At 38.8% G+C, this 22,703-nt stretch overlaps 1 protein-coding gene across 1 annotated transcript; it reads left to right on the forward strand.

Moving 5' to 3' along the window:
* The first annotated feature begins 8,604 nt into the window (after positions 1 to 8,604).
* On the forward strand, positions 8,605 to 20,716 carry LOC128355228 (solute carrier family 45 member 3). Its single transcript, XM_053315476.1, has 7 exons — positions 8,605 to 8,764; positions 10,447 to 10,688; positions 15,399 to 15,511; positions 16,608 to 17,080; positions 17,173 to 17,438; positions 19,250 to 19,516; positions 20,573 to 20,716. Exons 1-7 carry the CDS (start codon positions 8,605 to 8,607, stop codon positions 20,714 to 20,716), a joined length of 1,665 nt encoding a protein of 554 aa, XP_053171451.1.
* Positions 20,717 to 22,703: the final 1,987 nt, after the last annotated feature.

A 22,703-nucleotide genomic window follows, 5' to 3' on the forward strand; every position in this document is an offset into this window, starting at 1 on the left:
GAGGGCTTGAACAAGGCTCCTCTTCATCATCCCATAGGAGGCACATGGCATAAGGCTATGAATTTCTCCTCTTTTCATTCACAATTTCCTCTGTTGTATTGTTTATTTTTTTTCTTTTGTTTTTTTTCTTTTCTTTTCTTTATACCTTCAGTTGAACTGGCAATGTAAATGTAAGCCAAGTTGTGATTCCTACAGGGGCCGAAGTGGAGAAGCTTTTGTCAGTAGTGTGGAAAAAGGAACGCTGAACTCTTGAATCTTTTTGCATGTTGTGGAAAAAGTGCGAAGCGATGATGATGATGCTGGTAATGGCAATATTGTGGTCTTACAAAACAAAAAAAAAGTATTAACGATGATGTTGATAATGTTTTGGTTTCCCAGCTTCTAATAAAGGCAACCTACTTTTTATACGGATTTAACTACTTGTTTTGTGACATTGAGCTCTGTGTGCTGTTCGGATGTCGGCTGGGGGGAGATGATGTGCCAAAAGGGGGTTGATGTGCAGTAATGAGCAGTACTCATTGTCGGCCACTCAGTGGCGCTGTGTACAACAGCAGCGATACACTTCTTTATGTCCAAGAAGAATGTTTTATCCAAAGTTTATAGAACTATGCTTAATAGTGACTGTGTAGAGATGGGCATGGACACCTATCTATCATTTTGAATCCTTATGTAATAATAATAATAATAGTGATTTTTTTTTAAATATAATACGTGTGAAAATATGAGGAAAAAAAATGCAAGATTCAATAAAATTAAATGGGAAAAAACAAAGACACAGGATTTAAAATCATATCAATATCCAATAATGAAAAGCACAAAATAAACAGACGACATAGGCATGATATTATTATTTTTAAAAAGTATGTGGCAGCATTGCAGTAACAGAAAAAAAACAAAATCAATGCAGCAGAACCAGATTTTATTGAACCTCTTTTCAGATTGTTTTTAATGGATTTTGCTGGCAATCTTCTATATTTCTGTAAGTCAACAAATCTCGAGCACAGAGCCAAACCAACAATGAAAGGGTCCTACTTACAAGTATATTGTGTGTATCCAAAGCTTTATATTGTATTCTGCAGTACTTAAGTTTTTACAATGACCAGTGACTTTACCTTCTTAACTTTACTGTCTTAAAACAACAGTCATGAGCCCAAATGAATATTGAAATGGAATTTTCTTGCTGTTATCATTCCTGCTGTTCATACTGGCCAGTAGAAGATCCCTTTATAAGGCACTTAGGAAGGAAGGGATGGAGGACAAAATCCACAGTCCTCCTCCCGTTCAAAAATGTATTTAAAAAGTTTGAAGCTAATAGGAAGCTTCAAACAAGTAGATATCTTTCAACATTACAGTTTTTCCTTTAAATCCCTCTTTGTGTTACTATACTTCCATCACAGCTCAACAGGAAACACAAAGAGGGAATTTGATGCTGAAAAGACTGTAAATGTGACGGATATGCAGTTGATATGACTAACTCACACTGCTGAAGATTCATATAAGCTTCACATCTATTGATTTTGTCCTCCATCACTTTACATTGAAAGCACATTTGAAGGAGAACTTTTAATAGTCAGTATGAACAGGTGGAATGACAGATAGGAAAACGTCTTTCACTGTTCATGTGGACACCTGGCTTTTGTTTTAAGACCGAGGCATCCACTCAAACTCCACATAAGCTGTGTCTGTTCCATCTGAAAAGTTGTGAACCAGCCCTTTAAAGACAGAGAAGATATTCTGTGGTGGAACTGTGACTTCTTATTCACATTAAATGCAATATCTGTAATGCAATGCTCGTACTTATAGCTGTTTGTCTTCTTTCACTTAGGTGCAGACAAAACTACCAATTGTGTGAAAATAATGATTAAATGAGCATATGAGGAACCTTGTTGCACGCTACAACAGCAACACTTAAACACCGTTCCCACACTCTGTGCATGGCAGAAATAAATAGCTAATATTCGTCACTCAACACTATGCAAATGTGTGAATGTGACTGCTTTTTCTGAACTTCCCTTTTTACAGCTCGTAGATGTATATCTACGTTCCTCAGCACCTTTTATTGCTGCTGTGTCAACTCTTCACAGAGAGTATTGCACACACAAACATACACACAAAGCTAAATGAAATTCAGAACAGTGAAATATGTTGGAACAGCCAGCAACGTGGTCATCATGCCCGCAACAACAGAGTGAGTAATTATGATTTTATTCATCACCATCTGCTTTTCAGTCCCAACACAGTCTGCACTGTTTACAGCGCTTTCTTTGCTTCCATTCATTCAAGCCACAGTTTTCAGCTCAACCCAGATGGCTACAATTGTTTCCCTCCGCAGCAGTTTATTAGCAGGATATGGCTGTGATGTTATAAAAGCTTCAGAAAACAATGTATTGCATCAGTTTGGCTTTTGTGTTCTAGGATTTTTATAGTCCATCCTATATCCTGGTGTCTGACAAGTTTGGCATTACCATTAAATATCAGAATTTACGTTTAAAAGGTATGAATTTCAAGCTGTGGATAGGTATAGGTTATAAATTCACCACTAGCACATACGTAATACAAGAATGAAGTTTGGTCAAGTCATGTGACAATAGGCCTGTCACAAGAATTACTTTACCGACTTACTGTACAATAATGTAATCATCATATCTATACATACATGAACTTGATCATATTTTGACCTTTGATATTTGAAACACACAAGGTAAATAACTGTCCCGACCCATAATAGCAGTCTGTGTTTTTACAGAGGCGTAGCCCCTACTCTCCAATCCCACCCCCCGCCCCCTTCACATTATTATGCTATTATATTATCATTATGTCAGTGGTATACAATGATCTTCAAGTGACAATAATATCATTTATCACAATTATTTCTGAGACAATATATCGTCCACCAAAAGTAGTTATTGTGACAGGTCTATATATCAAACTCAAGGCCCCTCATCCCCCAGGTTCGCAATAAAACACAAGAAACAAAAGTTAATGTTGAAGGCAGACAATTTCAGGAGGGGTGGGAGACTGAATATCTTTGTAGTCATGAGACTATGTCCGTTTTCAAAGAATGTAATTTGCATCATCAGTTCGAAACCACAAACCAGCAAAGATATGGAGCCATGGACAGAGAACAGAGCCTTCAGAAAGTGGGGGAACTGAAAATAAGCATGCAACTACAGAAAAATATGTTCCTTCTAGCCTAATCTAAAAGTGATGGATAGCAGAGGAACTAGCCAAATCATAGAGGCCATTCACAGAAGGGGGTTTTCTGTAAAGTTGTATGCTGAAGTTTGCAAAATTGTATGCAAATATGTGAAGCATTTGCAAATGGCAGCCTTGCTAGTGATACCACAGCCAGTTACGTGGATGAGCCAGTTGCCAATATGCAATTACAACTCAAATATAAAGGCAATATACATATAGCACATTTCCTTAATAAATCAATTCAAAATTCTTTACTTATGTAATATAAAATACATCAAAACAGAATGTCAAAGCAACACAAGGCACTATAAAAACACATTTAAACACAGTTAAAGAATGCTGAATCAGAAATAAATATAAGCTAAAATAGAATAAGAAGAGAAACAGGAAACGGGAACATCTTCATTCTTCATTTAAAAGAAGTGAGAGTTGCAGTGAACCTGCGGGTTTCAGGGTGTTTGTTCCAGATATGTGGATCATAAAAACTGAACACTGTTTCTGCATGTTGAGTTTGAACTTTGAGCACAGAAAGCAAACCTGTCCCAGACCACCTAAGAGGCCTGAACGGTTCATAAAGGAGCAGTACGTTAGAAGATAAGATAAGATGTTCCTTTATTAGTCCCACAGTCTGAGACAGAAGTCTTTCATTTCTCATATTCTTCAGGTGATATCACCTGACTTTGTAATTGTCTTAATGTAGCTGTTGAAATCCATGTCTGTGTCCATGGCTACAACCAAATTTCCCTGTTCGGTTTGTTTTGTTTAGCATAATCTATTGAACCTGGACACTGACTTTTAATCGTTCTTCCTTGGCTCTAAAACAATTACTTCAGTTATCTCTGTTTAATTGAAAATTCTGGCAGATCCAACTCACTGATATGTTCAGTACACTTACTTTGTGTTTGTAGTGGACCAAAAACCAAAAGAATTTGTCACCTACTCAATTGTTGTGGATGAAAGTACAGATGGAACAGACTTGTGTGGAGTTTGAGTGGATGCCCGGTTGTCCGTTACTGAGGATCTCTTGGACTTAAAACCAATGCATGGATCAATCACAGGCCAGGACATTTTCTAACAGGTGGACAGGTGCGTAAGTGACAAACTTGTGGAGTTGACAACTGATGGTGTACCTTCTATGTACGGGGAATGTAGAGGACTGGTTGCAAAAGTGTGACAGAAGATCAGGCATGCAGGAGTAGAGCTGACTGGCATGGACTTAGGTATGGAACATGTGATGACAGAAGTTACAAAGACTGTGAACTTCATCCAGGCCAGTAGTGGACAGTAACGAAGTCAATTTACTTGAGTACTGTACTTATGTACAGTTTTTGAATATCTGTACTTTACTTGAGTATTATTTTTGGGGGATACTTTTACTTTCACTCCACTACATTCGAAGGACAAATATTGTACTTTTTACTCCACTACATTTCTATTGATGCTCTCGTTACTCGCTACTATTGAGCTCACGTCAGCTGATAAATAAACTGTTTCTGCTGATTTGCATATGGTTTGTCTTAGTCATATTGCCATACCTGTACTACGTCATGCCATACGAAGAAATGGAGGAAGAAACTGGAGAAACTCCCACCGAGGACCCGTGGCCTTATCTCAAACCCATGTTTGAGATTTTTGTCCCAAAAACCGGATTAGTTTCAGTTTAAATGTTTGTTGTGCTTACCGCAAACAAATTATATCACGGCCTACAAAAACTCGTCTTCCAACCTGAAAAAGTATGTCGTGGTAAAGTAGCTACTAACGTTAGCTAGCTTAATGTTTGTTAAATTGCAGATGAACATTTTAAACATAAGTGTATGTGCTTTAGTAGTTGCCATTTTTAAACGGTTTTAACATATGGCAACTGTTGCAGTCCAGTTGAATGATTAAGTTGACTTTCTGTTCACGTTTTTTATACAATTCATATCAAAGAGTCCAAGGTAGGGGTTAGGTGTGTTGAAATGTAACTACTGTACAATATGAAGAAATTTCATTTGTTGATGAATGCAGCTGAGTCTGTGTTCTGAGGCTTCTTGACTTTATTTATTTATTTTTGAGCTATAAACATGTCTGTAGCAGAATCACATCAGTGTATTGTATAATGACAATAAAGCTACTTTCCTGTATTTCCTGAGATATTTTTTAAATACTTTAACTTAAGTAATTTTTTAAGCGAATACTTTAGTACTTTTACTTAAGTAATATTTTGACTAAGCTACTTTTACTTGTATTGGAGTAATATTTGACAAGGAGTATCTGTACTTTTACTCAAGTAGTGAAGTTGTGTACTCTGTCCACCTCTGATCCAGGCATGGGGCTTGAACCATCACCATTTCAGGGTACTTTTGGGGAGGAAAATTCCAAATACGAAGATCTACAATTCCACACAGAGGTATGTTCACTCAGCCATCCTAAATTGTTGCGCAGATTTGATTTGATATGTGAAGAAATACATAGTTTCATGACAAAGGAAGGGGAAAACCAAGTGTCAGGTGTCTGGTGGCTGGAAACAGGCCAATCTACGCAGATAAATAGCATGCCATCATCGATGCATCATATTAAGGTGTGTGAAACAGATGAGAGTTTTGATTGACTGTGAAGTTCATTTGTAATTTTTATGGTTTTATGTACGACTGATTGCATGCCAGAACACCAGGCTTCATGGGACATGTAAAGTACATGATCAAAGATCTTTTGGGTTTTTTTATTATTAAATGTCACAACCATTTGTCAGTTGTCATATTCAGGACTGTGAAACAGGTTATGTGAGACTTAATAAATAAGGGGCAAAACCATAAGTAAAGACTCTTTATCTTGCTTTTACATCAGACTGTATCTTGTTTTATTAAATGTCCCACAACCGTTGAGTTGTCATATTCAGACCTGTAGAACAGGTTGTTGTGGGTTAGCTGTAGGGTAGCCTACTTGTAACCAGAAATTATTATTTTTCTTGACTAAATGCTATGATAGATAAGCAACTTCTCTTGACTGTTTTGTAAAAACGAACCCTCAAACTGTCATTGGATGAATAACATGCAGTAATGAGACATCAGGTCTACCAGGTTCCAAAAAGAGCATGATGGGAAAACTGGTCTTTCACTTTCCAGCCTCTGTTTCCCAGGAATGAGAGTCTATTCACCTGACAGGAGGAGGGTGTGCCTTAGTGTCATTGTTTCACTTACTCACACACACTGTCGCACGCTGCTGAGCTTTAGAGGGAAGTTGTGATAAGACCGGGTGAGCTGCTGCTGGCGTTACTAACCGCTGTTGTTCCTTGACGAGAGAGAAAAGGGCTATCATGAGGCAAGTGAAGCAATTGTGAGTGGCTTATTGCTTAAAAGTGTGTAAGAGAATGAAGGCGACAGTTTGACAGAAATGGGAGGTTCCTGTTTAATGAGTGTCTGAACACATTCGGTGTCATGAAAGAAAAGAAACTGATGGAAGGGTTGAAAGTGCTTTTATCTTTTAAAATGTCTGTTTACCTTACTGTTGGCTTACTGTTACCTTACTACCAAGGAAAACAGCAGATCAGAAAATAAACTAAATTAAATTAATAAGTTAATGGAGAATTAGAACAGTACATAGTAAACATTTTATGTACACTAGACAGATTATTCACACCCAGGAGCACACCTCAAATTCCTGCTGCTTTTATGTGATGTGTAAAGGTGCTGTTAGTTGTTCTGATAGTAAATAAACTGCATTTGTGCAATGAATTGAGACAAGGATTCATGAGGCTTGTGGCTAAGTAGAGAAATTGTGATCACGTGTTGTGTTATCTCCACTGCCTACAGGTGACTTAATGTTCCACTTTACACCTGGCATTAACATATTGTCTGTATTGGATATCCTATCTTGATGAGGTAAAACACGTCAGAGGGCGTAACACAGAAGGTGTGGACTGAGAATACATATATTACCTGATGGAAAGCCATTGTATCAGCCAGACCTCGGGCCTGTAACATGAAACAAGATTAGCAGATTAGCCAGCTATCCTTGGGTTTAAGTCAGGTTTTGCAGTAACTTATGCTGAACAGTAACTCCAGAGTAAATTCAGATGATGAATCACAACTTTTCATCGCCCCGACTGCTTTCCACTCTTTGCTTAAGCAGCAGAAACTAACTTCAATATAGTTTGTTCAACATCTAAGTAAAAGGCAGAATACTCCATACTAAAGTCATATGTATCATTTCACACACTCATTTTAAGTCTTAGTCTATTTTTAATATTTAGAAATGATTTCTAGTGTTTTTACATCTTCTTATTCTGTTGTATGGTTATTTCGTTTTACTTTCACTTAATTGCTGTTGTTAAAACAGAACGTTCCTGCAGGTACTTGGTATCATTGTTATATCTCATATTCAGAACTTAATCGAGGGGTCTGATGATGTCACTCGTAGTTAACAACCCCACGTCTTTTATATGACAGCACTCATAGTTAGAAAAACCAGTTGACTGAGCTGGTCATAACCAGTTTTGACATTGGTTATCCAGGAGGGCAATGCTCAGTAAGGCCAGTTCACCCAAAGACAGCCAGACTAAGTTGAACTTCTTTTGTCATACAGGACTGTCATGTAGAGGTGGTAACTAGCTAGTTTTCATTTGAAAAAAGTGACGTAAAATAAAGGATGCCCATCCATTCCATTGCTTTCCCTGATCTTGGACCTGCATCAGTCCACCAACCCCACCTGACTAATTTGTATATATCGATATCCAATCATAACATGAAGAGCATTGTGATAATGACAGTGGACCATTATCCAGATAATGTATCCAAATGCAGAGCAATATTTAATGTGATGCAACAATACCACAGCGTTTTCTTCTTTCCATCCGTCCAGTCTTAAGTCCAGTCAAAAGTGCTGAAAATGGCGTGTTGTACTGGTTGGGATGTTCATGGTTTTATTCTAGTTCCAAAGCCTTGGTGCCTTCTTTATTGTACCCCTTACCGTATAACTTAATGCACTTTCAGCCATCAAAAGACAGCAAAAAGTTTTTATTATTTATATAATTATTGTATAACTGAAAGAGCTTCTTTTCCATCCCTCAGGCCAGAAAGTTTTCATCCCTCAGTCCAGCAAGTACTTTTTTGTGTGTGAACTACACAGGAAAACACCATTCTGTCAGCAGATGATGTCCAAAAGGTGTCCTCCAATGGACAGCACAGTTTATTCCAACCTACAGTCCCAACCTTGATCGACAACCAACTACCAAAAGAAATAATAAGTAAAGTTGTATTTTTATTCTCTCAAGACTCCGTCTCTGATACAACACCAGGCATTATGACATGGACATCTTACAAAACTGAACCCAAGCCAGAACCTCTCTGGAAAGCCATATTATTGAACTATATCAGAACTATCAGAAGTATCCATCAAGAAAGCCAAAAGGAGGCACATTGAGTAAAGATGCAGGTGGAAAATCAGCTGAAAGGCCTGGTGTGGAAGTTATTGCTGGTGAATATTTTATCATGTGGGCTGGAGTTGTGTTTGGCTACAGGAAGTGTCTACATCCCACCTCTGTTGCTGCAGGCCGGTATGGAGGAACGCTACATGACCATGGTGCTCGGTGAGTAGATGAACCATATACATTGGGTGACAATGGTTGGAAAGGTTTGATTTTAATGGGCAAGACTCAAGAAAGCTGAGGATGAAATTGTGGGTTAAATTGATTTCCTAAAATAATTTCTCCTGCAATGATGACGATGTACCACATGGTCAGAACTGATACTTGGACCCATTCTGATCCATTTTGGTATTAGACATATTGTCACAGATCTGAGAACCATGGAAGTACAATGAGACCATACCTGACCCAATTAGAAAGGGTATAGTTTGTCCTATATCAGGTCTGTGGACCCGTGAAGACCTCTATTATCATACTGTTTTGTACTAATGTAAGATCATTATCTCTTTCTAGTATAATAGTAAAGCTGTTTACTGTAGAATTACATGGTAGGCTACTTGGACAAGCAACACAAAGTTACGATTTATGCTTTATTGTTTGTATTTATGTGCATATATATGTTGCACTTCTACATTGGAGATTGATTTAAGGATGAGGACAAACCAATTATTAGTTTGGTTAAGCCATCTCCAAATTCCCAGGCAGTGGATATGTCACTCCTTAGTTTAATTCCTGACATAACCTGTCACCCCTGTGACGTAGTTGGCTGAATGTATGCTAACCCTTTGCTAAGTTGTCACTGTAACTAGAAAACAAGCTAGCCAGACATGCTGGCATTAACAGCTTATATTAGAGCAGACAAAACATTAATACATTATGTTATCCATTCCATCCAATGTCATCCAACCTTTTCTCTTGTATTTTTGATTTTGGAAAGGCTATAAAAAAACAACCTTTCATATGATTGTATGCTCCAGGATGAGGAGAAATGTAAAGCTAAACAGGCCTGCTGTGAGTTGTTGTGGTTGCTAAGCTATTTGATTTGAGTAAAAGGTTTTGAATGGTCAATTGGTTTTCCTCAGCATTTGACAGTCTGGTTGGTTTATACCCTATTGCATGCCAAATGCAGAGAAAACATATTTTCGTTAACCCGACAGTGTTAATGATAATAATAATAATGTTAATTTTGTTTGTATAGCATACAAGAATTGCAGCTCAACTTGCTTTAAAACACATTTTCATACAGGAAGCACATCACATGAAAAGGACATAAAAACTTCTTCTTTTTAAAAAGAATAATTGTAATATTACATGGAAACTAACTTGATAGCATAAAAATATATAAGATAAAATAAAGTGTGAGTGCAATACATAGAGTTTGTGCTTCAGTGGTGGTAATTTGAGACTTTGTGAGTCAAAACTCAAAGTATTTCGCCCTGTGTACACAATCCGTAAATCAGCGTCTTAGTCTCTGAAGCCATAAGCAAACAGAACCTCCCTTTTCCCAACGGACACAGACTCACCACTGGTCTTGATTAACCAAAATAAGCCTCTTTCAGTTTATCCAAGAATGTCTTCCCACATGTTTAACCTTACTGTGTCTTTTCTGTGTTGGGTGCAACCCAGAGCTGCCCCAGGAAAAAAACAAACAACCTACCAACCAACCACTGACCTCAACACCCATGTTAAGAAAATTGTAGAAAATACTACTCATTATTATAACAGGTCTCACTGCTTTGTTTTTTTTCTATCCTTATCAGCCCTGATTTTCACTTGTCAGTGATATTTTCAGAACCAATCAATTCAATCATCAATCAAAATAACTGTCTTTCTCTTTCTGCCAGCGGTAGGCCCTGTTCTGGCTTTGATCTTTGTACCCATGATTGGCTCGACTAGCGATTCATGGCGAGGCAGTTTTGGTCGGCGCCGGCCTTTTATCTGGATCCTGAGCCTGGGAGTTTTGTTGGGTCTGCAAGTCATGCCTCATGCCTGGCGCCTGGCTGTGCTGATGTCTCCACAGCGCTCTCATTGGCTGGAAGCTGTCCTGCAGGCTGCAGCGGTGTGTCTGATGGAGTTCTGTGGACAGGTGAGTAAGCTGCCACAACTGCCCACTTCCACACCTTAAATAATATGCAGTCAATCAATCAGTATATTACTGTAACTTACTATTTAGATCAATGGCTTGATTTGCATTTGCATGCATCCACAAAACAGGTGTGTAATGTCAAAATTAAATCTGTGACTGTGGTGTTGGTAACCCAATTTATACATCAATACATTTTGAATACAACAAAAATAAATAGTTAATAATGAGGCTTACTTTAAGGAAGTATAATATTTGAGAAGTGGTTTCTCTGCTGCATGTGACAAGAACCACATGAACGTGCTAAACTGTGCGTAACAGATGTACTAAGACCAAGAGATATGATTTCAACTCACAATTTAAAAAAAAAATATCCAGTGAACTTTTTAGGATCACCATATGTTGAAACTGGCATTGTATTTAACATAATGAAGCAATACACAGTAGTGTTACACCCTTAATAAATATAGGCAGTACCTATACTCCATTCATTCAGCTGAAATCTACATCCAGTGGGGATTACCAAGTGTACTCAGAAAGAAAAGAAGTAATGCTTTAGAAAATCAGCAGGTCAATGAGGCATAAACCAGTTTAGTAGTTTGTGTAAATCAGTGATTATTTTTTATGTTGACCTTATCCTCCAGTGGTAGGGAAAACGATAAAATCATTCATTTACAGTTCAGACTCGGCCCTGTTTCAACAGGAACTACAGCATATCATATTATGAAAGTATTAAAGAAGAAGATATCATTTTATTCTATCTTTACATCTATTACGTGTAGAATCTGAAAAATGTAAACTTTGGGCCCCTAGTGTGAATGACAAAACAGACACTGGAAAACTGAGATCTGACCACAGCTACCATTTTCATGTAGTTTCTTGACATACAAAAACTTATGCCATCAGAATAATTTCAAAAGATGATTGTATTATACTGGGCTGGTTTCCAGTAATCAGACAAGAGAGATGAACTCAATACACATCTTTACTTGGAGACTTCAGGAAACAAAGACTACATACACAGAAAGACATTAGAAACATTTTTCTTTTCATGATCTGTCATTTCCCCAGTTAATATCCCCAGTTAATAAAATTAAAGTCAGGGAGTTTATCTATTTTACATAATTTATCATAATTTCCATTCAGTTACATATGAGGCTGAAAGTTCATTTCCTTTTCCCCTAAATCATGTATTCTAATAAGTAATTTCAAGTGTTTAAAATATATGAATTTGAATTCACATATGCAAATCATGAACAAATAATACAAAAGCATTAAGCCAGTAGAAATGGTTTCTGTTTCTCTGAGCAGGACACAATATTACCACAGAATGTGGGTTTTTACTCATGTGGAGGTGTTTGTCAAACAGGTAACAGGCTAAAGAGAGAAAACAGCTGCTGCTTTGGCACTGATAACTGTGAGCTTTTATTGGTGTCAGCACAGTGCATATGCGTGCAGACACAAACTCAACCAAGTCTCTATAGCAGTTAAAGCCAACTGACAGCTGATCCAGCTGTGATCAGCTTCGGCTGTCATCAGAAGAGACATTGCTTCACGTGATGTTTCAGAGAATGCCACTAAAAACATATTTTCTCGTTCCTCTCTCCTTGAGTGGTTTCCTTGTGTCATTTCATGCATCCAGGGATGGACAAAGACACAAGGAAAAGATGCAAATGAATGAAAAGGTGGACGCAAGATACTTGAGATGTAACCAGACTGTTATTTGCTGGCCAACCATAAAGTAACATAACATTTGCATATTTAAACAATGAGGTGGCAACCGTTTCTCCCCATGGTAACGTGGTCGACAATGTTCTGTCTCTCTTGAATAAGGTAAGAGACAGTTTCCTGAATCCATTCCTCCACCTCTCCTCTGAAATTTTGAATGAGGACAGCCTCTCCTTCCAAAAAAAGAATGAACAGGTGAAAACCCATGGTCATGATGGGGCTTCTGTTCGGCTTGTTTTTCTTCAACCCATCTGGCAAGAGTAGGCTTAAGCAAACTGAAATGAATTCAGATCTTGTGTTTCAGGAATAACTTTGCTGGTGTCTGACCAGTCACAGTGTGGGGTGTGCTGTGATAGAATGAGAAGGGACATTGCCAGTCGGTGGCTGAGAGGCAGGGAAGCCTTACCATCTGCTTCTAGCACATCTTTCATCAGAGCTTGTGTTAAGATATGTATTGACCTCTCTGCCACCCCATTTAATGCAGGGTGGGATGCAGGTATGGCAATGTATTAGAATCAATTTCTCTCCGGGAACTGACCAAACACCTTAGACACCAGTTGTGGGCTAATATCTGGTACCAGCTCTCCTGGTTGTCCATATGAAGTAAACAGGCCCTGCAGCACTTCAATGGTGTTGTGAGAGGTGATGGAGGACAAGTGGACAACCACTATGAATGGCTATCTATGACAATTATAAAGTACTGCTTGTCCTTCTCAGCAAAATCGATGTCAATTGTTTGCTGCACTCTTTCTGGCCATCTGGTGTAGTGGTACCACCGCTGGTATTTTCATTGCAGCTTGGCAGACAGGGCAACCTTGCACAAGTTCTTGAGTTTCACCATCACAGCCTGGAGACCAGGGGTAGCTGTGGGCGAGGGCCATCATGCAACAGATAATTGGATGCCCATGATGAAAGTCTTCCAGTAATCTCTGTCGATAAACTAGTGGTATAATGACTCATTGGCCACAGAGAATGCAGCCTTTTTCTGGTCCTGTCTGTGTATGAAGTAAGGCCTCAGTGCTTCGTCTTGCACGTTCCATTTGTGGTGTAGCTTCACACCTTGCTGAGTACAGGATCTTACAAGTAGCTCTCATAATGTCTTTGGTATTCACTGGTAGTTCCTCTATATGTGCAAGGTAGAAGATATTTCCCTTCTTTTGTTGTGTTGTCTCCCAAACAGATATTTGTGGAATTTGTGCATACTTACTTTCTGCATACTGCATACATCTGCTTTCAGCCTTGGTTGGTGTCCTTGATGCAACAGCTATCTTCACCATTTTCCATGGGATGAGAAATTACTGCACCCTCTTCATAACATGATGCGTCACATGTAACCTTCTGTGGCAGGCATGGTTTATAGTGTACTAACACTGTTCTCCTGCAATAGTTGCTTAGAATATTGAAATGCTGTAGCACATTCAGTAGTCTAAACCCACTTTCTCAGCAGGTTAAGCAGAGACTGGAAAATGGTGCATGGGTTTTCCAGAAAAAGGCTGTTGTAGTTGAGTAGGCCTAAGAAGGGCTTTAGTTCTGTGATGTGATATTTCCAGTCCCACTGAAACATCTTTAACCAGTTCCGGCCAGACATAGCAGGACTGCTTTCTGGTGGAGTGACTTGCTGTGTCTCATATTGAGTGGTATCATTATCTACCCCTAAACAATGATACTTTGGCCCGAGTATGATTTCAGCTTTAACATGGAAGCTGGTCTTAAGGGAAAACGGATGAGGTTTGTCAGGTAATATTTGTTAGATACCACTGACACCACTGACCCAGTAGCATTGTGCCCTTGTCCCCCTGTGCAACATTTACTGTGTATTCTATTTCACAGCCCGAGGTAGTATATACTGTATACACTCCAAAAAGCTCCATTTTCTCCATTTCCAGATACTGAGCTGAGAAGTGACTTTTCCCTTTCTGCAAGCACAGTTATCTCTGAAAGAACTTGATATATTGACGTGACTGTGGTGTTATGTCCCCAAAGTGTCTCCTTGTTGGGTCTCATACTGTCAGCCAGAGTTTTCAAACATAGAATACACATTGGTCTCTCCTCATCTCTCAGCACATTCAATATGAACCCAAGAGCAAGATAGGCTTCATCATATTTTCTTGACTTGGTTTTTGGTTGATTACTGTCGCCCCCCTTATCATGCCTCTGGGCCCACAAGGGAGGGAACACCACATACTTTGAGAAACGCTGGACTAGACATAGATAGATAGATAGATAGATAGATAGATAGATAGATAGATAGATAGATAGATAGATAGATAGATACTTTTTTGTCATTGCACATGAAATACAAGGAAACTTGATTATACAGACTGTTATTTGCTGGCCAAGTATTACATCACAACTGTTTGAAAAACCATAAATGAAAATGTTGTTTATCCTGATGGTTTTTTATGATAACATTTAATATTGAAGTTATGACAAAACATTTTCTTGAATTTGTTTAAAACAAGTATATGTAAACTAATCTGGTGTAACATTAGTCACAAGTTGAATGCTGCTATAGTTTTCTAACACAAGAGTTTTGAATTGCTTATGAATTCAACTTTTTGTTTATAAAAGGAAGATTGTGTTATTTCTTCTTTCAAAAGTTACAAATTCTTGCATTAAACTGCTCAAAAACTTAGCTAGTCTTCTTCATGAGGACTATGTTAGTATTTGGTCTGGCAACATAAGCAAACAACCCCACAACTTTCATCACATTTTGATTAAAATCCTGGTTGAGCATTGAGTTGCATACCATCTCCAACTGAGCCTCGACGACTTCATGCCAATTACAGCCAAATACACAAATCTCTGGTGAAATAACCCAAGCTCTTCTAAATCTGGCTGATTATTTTTTTGTTCGTGTCGGACGCCATAGCTCATTGTGTTAAGCCGAATGTTAAAATATTCTCTCAGGGCCTTTCAGATAACATATTTATGTTGATAGCTTTGGTGTCTTGTGTTTGGCTAAGTGTTGTGTTGGCTCTTTAGGCTTGCCTCACCCTGCTGCTGGCCCTGCTTTCAGACCTGTTCCCTGGTGAGGAAGAAAACCGCAGAGCATTTTCAGTTAATTCTCTGATGACCAGCCTGGGGGGGTGCCTGGGGTAAGACACTTATTAAACCTTTCTCTCCTAACTGGTTCTGTCTCTGGCTTGCTCTTTATTGCGTAAAGGAACACATGCTTGTTGGCAGACATCACTGACTGTCAGAACCTGTTCTGGCTGAAATGTAAAGCATGCAAACACCGTCATCACTCACCATAAATATTATGCAACAGAAAAAGAAGAACAGTGTGTATGTGTGGATGAGCCACAGAGGGAGCATGTTTAATATGTATACGCAGAGGGAGACGTGAGAAACTGAAACTATGGCTGCAACTAACAATTAGTTTTATTATCAATCTGCAAATTGTTTGTCTGTAAGTTTCCCAGAGTGCCTAATTTGAACAAACATAATAAAACATTCTTGCAATGATAAATTGTTTATTAAAGGGAATAATTGTGTGCATCACTGCCTGCCAAAGTCTTTTTATACTATATTTGACAAGGATTGTTTATTCTGCTTGAAAATTCATAAATGCTGATATAAGGCATAAACTCAACATAAAACTGTATACAGAACATTTTATACACCAGAAAAGCTGCACAGAATGAACTATTTAAGGACAGGCTCACAATGTTTCTCAAAACAACAGTCAGATGTCCATATGAACAGTAAAAGAGGTTTTCCTCACTGTAATCATTCCTCCTGTTACTGTTAGTAGATGTGAAGCTTATATGAGGCTTCAGCAGTCTGAGTGAGTCATATCAAGTGCATATCTGCCACATCTGTCAAAGGGCAGATTTTTGAATATGTTGTGATCCTGATCTGTGTTTCAACCTTTTTGGAACTCTATGATTAGAATAATTTGATATTGTCTTCAGCTTTTCACAAGCCATGCCTTGTGTCTACATGGCACAAGCAAAGACTCTTGGAACAAGTTCCAAAATATATATATATTGATCTCACGTTAATTAATCAATAGAAGCGTGTTATTTGGAAATCTGAATGTCCACCAACTACATTTACATTTTAAAATTTTTCAACTGCCAATTGACAAAAAATAAAAAACACAACACATGAATAATATAATAATCAAGTAAGATATCTGGATTTTTATTTTCTCTGAACAGACATGCATGTCTTCTACTCTGCACTCAGGTTCCTGCTCCCTGCAGTAGACTGGAGCCAAGCACCCTTAGCAACATACCTTGGAGGTCAGAAGGCTTTCATCTACACCTTACTCACCGTATTCTTCCTCAGCTGCCTCTTCACCACAGCCTTTATCCCGGAGGAGAGAGGATCCAGAGGAGGGGAGAGAGTGACTCTCAGCTGTAGGAGTCTGAGAAGCTGGAGCAACAGATGCTGCCCTCTCTTCTTCCTCCCGAGGCCGCAGTGTTTCCGTGTTGCACTGGGCCATTGCCTATCGGCCTGTATGTCAGTGTTACCTCATATGTATGCAGCATGTGTGCATGTGCCAGCGGTCATATGGAGACTGTTCACCGCAGAGATGTGCAGCTGGATGTCGCTGATGAGTTTCATGCTCTTCTTTGTTGACTTCATGGGGGAGGGATTGTACCAGGGGGTACCGAGCGCAGATCCAGAGACACAGGAAAGGAAACAGTATGATGAAGGTAGGGTAAGTGGTTCTTTGTCTCTGCACACTCAGGTTTAACTTAGCCAGAGAGATTATTTCACCTCATGCACGCCTCATTTCTGCATTTAGGTGTACGTGTGGCCAGTCTGGGACTCTTCCTGCAGTGTGTGGTGTCGGTGCTGTGCTCAATGTTAATGGACTGCTGGGTTGCTCTGCTGGGAGCCAGGGTGGTGTACATCAGCAGCACGGCTCTGCTGGTGTTCACCACCATCACCATGAGTGTCTCAGACAGTGTGATCACCATCACTGTCATGGTAGCCATAACAGGATACACAATCAGCGTCTTGCATGTCCTACCATACACGCTGCTGTGTTTCTATCACTCTGACAAACAGGTTAGTTAGTCTCTTAACCACACAGTCACATTTTTTCCTCATTGTGGAAAAATACTCGATAAAAATACATTATTAATTTGAGATATATTTGGATAAAATGTTTGTTGGATTTTTCATCAATACAGAAATTATAAAATAGTATCAGACTCATCCTTTCACCATATTTTCAGCTAATATAGAAAATCCAAATAATCTTAAAGCCACAATGTATAGAATTTGGATTTGAATTATCTTTCAAGTTATACACAGACAGATGAGGGTAGGGGACAGGAAATGAGAGGGGAACCTGGGCAGATTCACAGTGAGGGCCATGCAAGCCCCCAGGAAGAGTGCCAGGCTATGAAGTCAATTTGACATAGCCTGGCCAAACTGTATAATTACAACATCACGTGATGCTATTGGGCTCAAAAAGACTTTTTCCCATAGACTTGAATTGTGAAAGAGATGCCTGTAAATCAGTCTACATTTTTTTAGCATCACAACCCATCATATGGACTTGTTTTTACTATCACAATTGAATCCATTCAGTCCAATCACATTTCGAAACTCCAGAAGAGCTGCGCAATTCAATTTTTTATCCTCATTCAAGTTAACCTGAGGGCTAAACCAAGTTTACCAGTACGCTTGCTCTATAACAATGTGAGAGGTATGAGGAAGAGGAAGAGTTTTTATAATGTAGTGGGAATTCTTATTATTCATCTTCTCTGATCACATCTTTGATCACCTATCATGTACGTACATGGTATGCACCTTAACCACTGTAGCTAGGGATGCAGCAATCGCACAAATTCATATCTTACTAACTTTCACAAGAAATGATTTTTTCTTAAAAAAACCAACTACTTCAAAATCCCTTCAGCCTGCTATACAATTAACTACTTAATAAGGAGAATTTTCTGTACTTCCATAGCTACTGCGACTGTTGCTACTGCGACTGTTGCTACTACTGTATGAATCTGATCGTTCAACCGCAAATAACCAGTACATCGGCCACTGGCATAGGCAAATTGTACCTTATTTACCAATAGGCCGATGTTAGTCAACAATGGGAATATCGGCTGATACCAATATTTGGCCGATATATAGGTCCATCCCTGATTGTTGCTTGTCTGCATTGAAAGTATCTTTGCTGTGTTTTTCAGTCATCCATTCCTGATGTGTCTGATGGAACAGAAACACTTCTATTTCAGTTAATATTTCTGTCTACATAGGTTTCATGTTATTTTTAAGCTTCCAATTTATATTCTTTATTTTTTATAGCATGCATCACTACTGGATGCTAAAGGTTACATTTCCCAATTGGCTTTGAGGACTACTAAATATGCAGTAAATGTACAGTACCAGTCAAATGTTTGGACACACTTGAAACGTTTGACAGGTAACTATGTATTTTATACATTTTTAAGGAAAATGGATATCCTTTCTTTGCAAGAGTGAAAGCATAAGATTGATACCACGCTATCTTTGTGTTGAGTACTGAGCTGGAGCTGGGAGGTGTTAGCTTAGCTTAGCTTAGCATAAAGCCTAAAAGGGTTAGGGTTAGGGCTTAGTCCAAAGGTTAAAAGGATGCACACAACCACCACCAAAGCTCACTAGAAGTGTGGTAGTTTTTTTAACTTCGAAGAGAGCCAAGCTAGCTGTTTCCCCTGTTTCCAGTCTTTATGCTAAAATATTAAACAGTTCTTTAAGGGCAGCATATTCTCCACTACATTGCTAATTATACAATCTTTATCTAATAACTAATGACAGTAAATGATCTTCATATTAGTGCTTGTCTTCCTGTGCTCAGCTTTCATCCTCTTCTCTTCAAGGCTTTTTTCACCTCGTCCAAGCCCAGACTCCCTCAGTTCAGTGACCCTGATGACCCACCGCTCGCCAAGCCCCCCCTCACCAATGGTCAAGCCACTCCTTACGCTAACCACAGCACAGGAGGGCTGACTTTACCCGGAGCAGACCCCTCTGTTGGGCCACTGTTTGCGGGTGGAAGCGACAGAGGCGAAGCTGACTGCACACCAGTCTCCAAAAGAGGGTTGTGTTTTGACATGGCGATACTGGAGAGTGCTTACTTGCTTTCACAGGTAAGGGAACATGAATCTGTTTTTCAAATGACAGAAGCAGTACAGTATGAAGAGACACGTGAGGGTGATTACAGTATATGTAATCAGAGCAAATACTATCCATACAAATGTACCAGTCAGCTACGGCACAAGATCTTTAACAAAATACAAATTCTGTTGGATTTGCATTTATGGTTTTATTTCCTGTAGAGAGTCCCTTGGAACTTCCTAAACAACCTTTTCCAGTAAACTTTTTAAAATTGAATAAATATCTGCAATGTTATCTGCTGAAAAACTGGAGAAAAAAAAAACATCTTAATTTTTTGTATCTTGCACTCTGATGCCAAAACAGCTACTGGCTATTATTTGTGAACTTTGCTCTGTAACTGTGTGGCCTTTGCCTACAGAGGACACACAAAAAGCTGTGTGCTGTATGCCTCAATATTTATGTTCAGTATGTCAGAGAGTGTGTGAGTCACCTCTGCCCATAAGCTCTTAAAGAAATCTGTCTAAACACACCATAAGAAGACATACAGACATAACCCTTAAGTGCTCTGGCGACTTCTACAGCAGCTTTCATGTTGACTGAAAATGACATAAAAAAAAAACCTTCCAAGCTGAAAAGGGGCATATTATTCATATTATTTTATTATTTTGTTGTGTTCTGGACACTTCTGGGCATCAACCAATGGGCAGTGGGTTTGTAGCCCTCAGCCAAAAACAGCTTGAGGTTGTGAGGTCAGGACTTGTACCATAGCAACCAGGTTACATCACTGTCACTGTTTATTTTCTGCTCTGTTCTGCTCTCTGTCTCTGGGTTGTGATTGTATAGAGAGCAGCAGGTCTGTGTGTGTGTAGCTCAGCCCATCCTCTGTCAAACAGACTTTGACAGAGGATGGGCTGAGCTACACACACACAGAGCAGAAATGACCATCAATCAATCATTCCTCTCTTCATTCACCTTCTAGCTCACTCAGTAACTGCTGCTCTCTCTCGTACAGACACCAACTGACAAATCCTGTATACCTTTAAAATGTCATCCTTAATCTCTCTCTTTCTCTCTCTGCTTATCTGCAGGTGATGCCGGCAATGTGCCTCGGCGCGATAGTGCAGCTGGCGAACAGTGTGAGGGCCTACATGGCATCCGCCTGCTGCTTTAGCCTGCTGGCTTTGCTCTGCTCCACCAGGGTCGTCTACAGCCACACTGACCTCCAACGCTGAACATCAGCAGATGATATACAGCCACTCATAACCTCTAATGCTGAAGTATTTGCAGTGATGAAGAACTGCAGCTTGAGTGATGGAGTTACTGCATTTGTTGAGTGTTTTAAGAGGTCCAGAGACCTGTTTGGGTACTGTGATATTCATAATCAATCATTTTTTTACTGTCAACATTCAGGACAAAAGTGTCAATGTAGCATCTATCTATGTTCTCAAGGCCAGTAGTGACATGTGGATGAATGCTGAGATTTAGTCAGTCAGTGCACTTTATTTTGGGTATAAACACACATCTACACTCATGTACAGTATAAAACTAGATTTTTTTTTTTTAATATTCTTGAATAGTGCATGATAGGGAGCGGTACCCTGCTGTGAACTGTTGCTAAGAAACCGCACTGGAGTCTCGACATTCCTTGTGTGGTGCAGTATGCTGCAGTCGTCTCACCCTGTACGCTCTGTTTGGCTTCTATGGAGGATCAGTTACCAGCCAGCGTGTAATAACTGAATGAAGCTAATGTCTCAATATCCCAAATCCCAAATCCTTCCCAGTCAGGTGTCCCAATTGTTTTGGAGCCATGATGGTTATACTGTTATTGACAACCTCGATCTGTGACTCAGATATCCTTTTAACATGATCTGTTCACACCCTGCAATATTATTTCTCCACCTCTAACAACAGATACAGTATGTCAATATTGAGTTGTACAGTGTGTCTGTCAGATTTTCTTATGTAGTCTATGAGTCAACAGGCACTTACAATAAAACCAAAGAAAATGTGTGGCATCAACTGGTTTCTTTGGAAGTCAATGCTGTTATTAAACTGAGAAAGAACTCTGCCTGTGACCATTTCCAACTTTAAAGATTTTTTTACTTCTGAAACATGCTTCTTGTCTTTCTTGCAGATAATTCAGCAATGAGATTGATATTATGTAAATATCATTTGTGTGTGTTTAGTATGAAGCTAGAGCCAGAAGGATATTAACTTGGTTTATCATACTGAAACAGGGAATCAACTATTTCCCAAATTTCCCAATTTTTGAAGTATTCCTTTAGCATTCGAAACATTCCATCATTTTCAAAGAGTTTTATTGGACCAACAGCCATTCAGAGCTTTCTTAATACGTAGGTAATCCAGATAAAACATGCAGCCAACAAAATGTATGATTTATGCCTCTTTCAACCCTTTTACATAATATTAGAGTTATATGAAGACAGTGTGGCGTCTATTAATAGGCCTAATATGCTATATGCAGATATGTAATGTGTCACAAGTAATTACACTAGCATGTATATGCTTTAGCTTTAATTATACATTTTCATAATCTGTTCTGTGAACATAAAGTGCACTCACCTGCCAAGAATTCTGCAGCGTATTTAGAGAAAAGATGATGATATTGTTTTATATTGTTAATCTAGTTTTTAGGTTTTATTTATATATTTATATAATGATTAGTTTGAGTTATTCAATAAACAAACTATTGCACTGGATTCAGATACAAGCTTGGAGTTCTTTAAGATGAATTTTCACAAGTAAGATAAACACGTTTTATAACAGAACCTTATGATATAAAAGCTAATTAATTTTATTATTATTATAACATGTATCTACTGTGTCCCTTTTATTTATTGTATTGACTTTTGCATCTGTTCATGGATGTAAAGATTCATTCTTTTGAGTCTGACTTTTCATGACCCTGCTGAACCACCAGAGGGCCTCTTTGCACAACAGACCAGCAGCACATCAACACCAAGTCAAGGCTGCTGAAGATGTTTTATTAAGTACATTTATTCCTTATAAAGTTCATGATAAGTTGCTTTACAGCAGTATCAGCATATGCAGAAGAAAAGGCAACTATGAAACTGCATGGATGATTGAGTAAAGTTGGAGTCGAGGCAATCAGAGATGCTTTGTGGCATTTTAAACAGCATTAGATTAATGACTCACATTTGGGCGGTTCCCAAACTGTCCTGATTTCTTCCCGTCGAC

Source organism: Scomber japonicus, chromosome 3 (assembly GCF_027409825.1).
Source record: "Scomber japonicus isolate fScoJap1 chromosome 3, fScoJap1.pri, whole genome shotgun sequence".
NCBI lineage: Eukaryota > Metazoa > Chordata > Actinopteri > Scombriformes > Scombridae > Scomber > Scomber japonicus.

Coding starts and splice junctions, on each gene's coding strand:
- LOC128355228 (XM_053315476.1), top strand. CDS start 8,605: ATGCAGGTGGAAAATCAGCTGAAAGGCCTGGTGTGGAAGTTATTGCTG. Junction 15,512..16,607: donor AGCCTGGGGGGGTGCCTGGG/GTAAGACACTTA, acceptor CTCTGCACTCAG/GTTCCTGCTCCCTGCAGTAG. Junction 17,081..17,172: donor AAGGAAACAGTATGATGAAG/GTAGGGTAAGTG, acceptor TTCTGCATTTAG/GTGTACGTGTGGCCAGTCTG.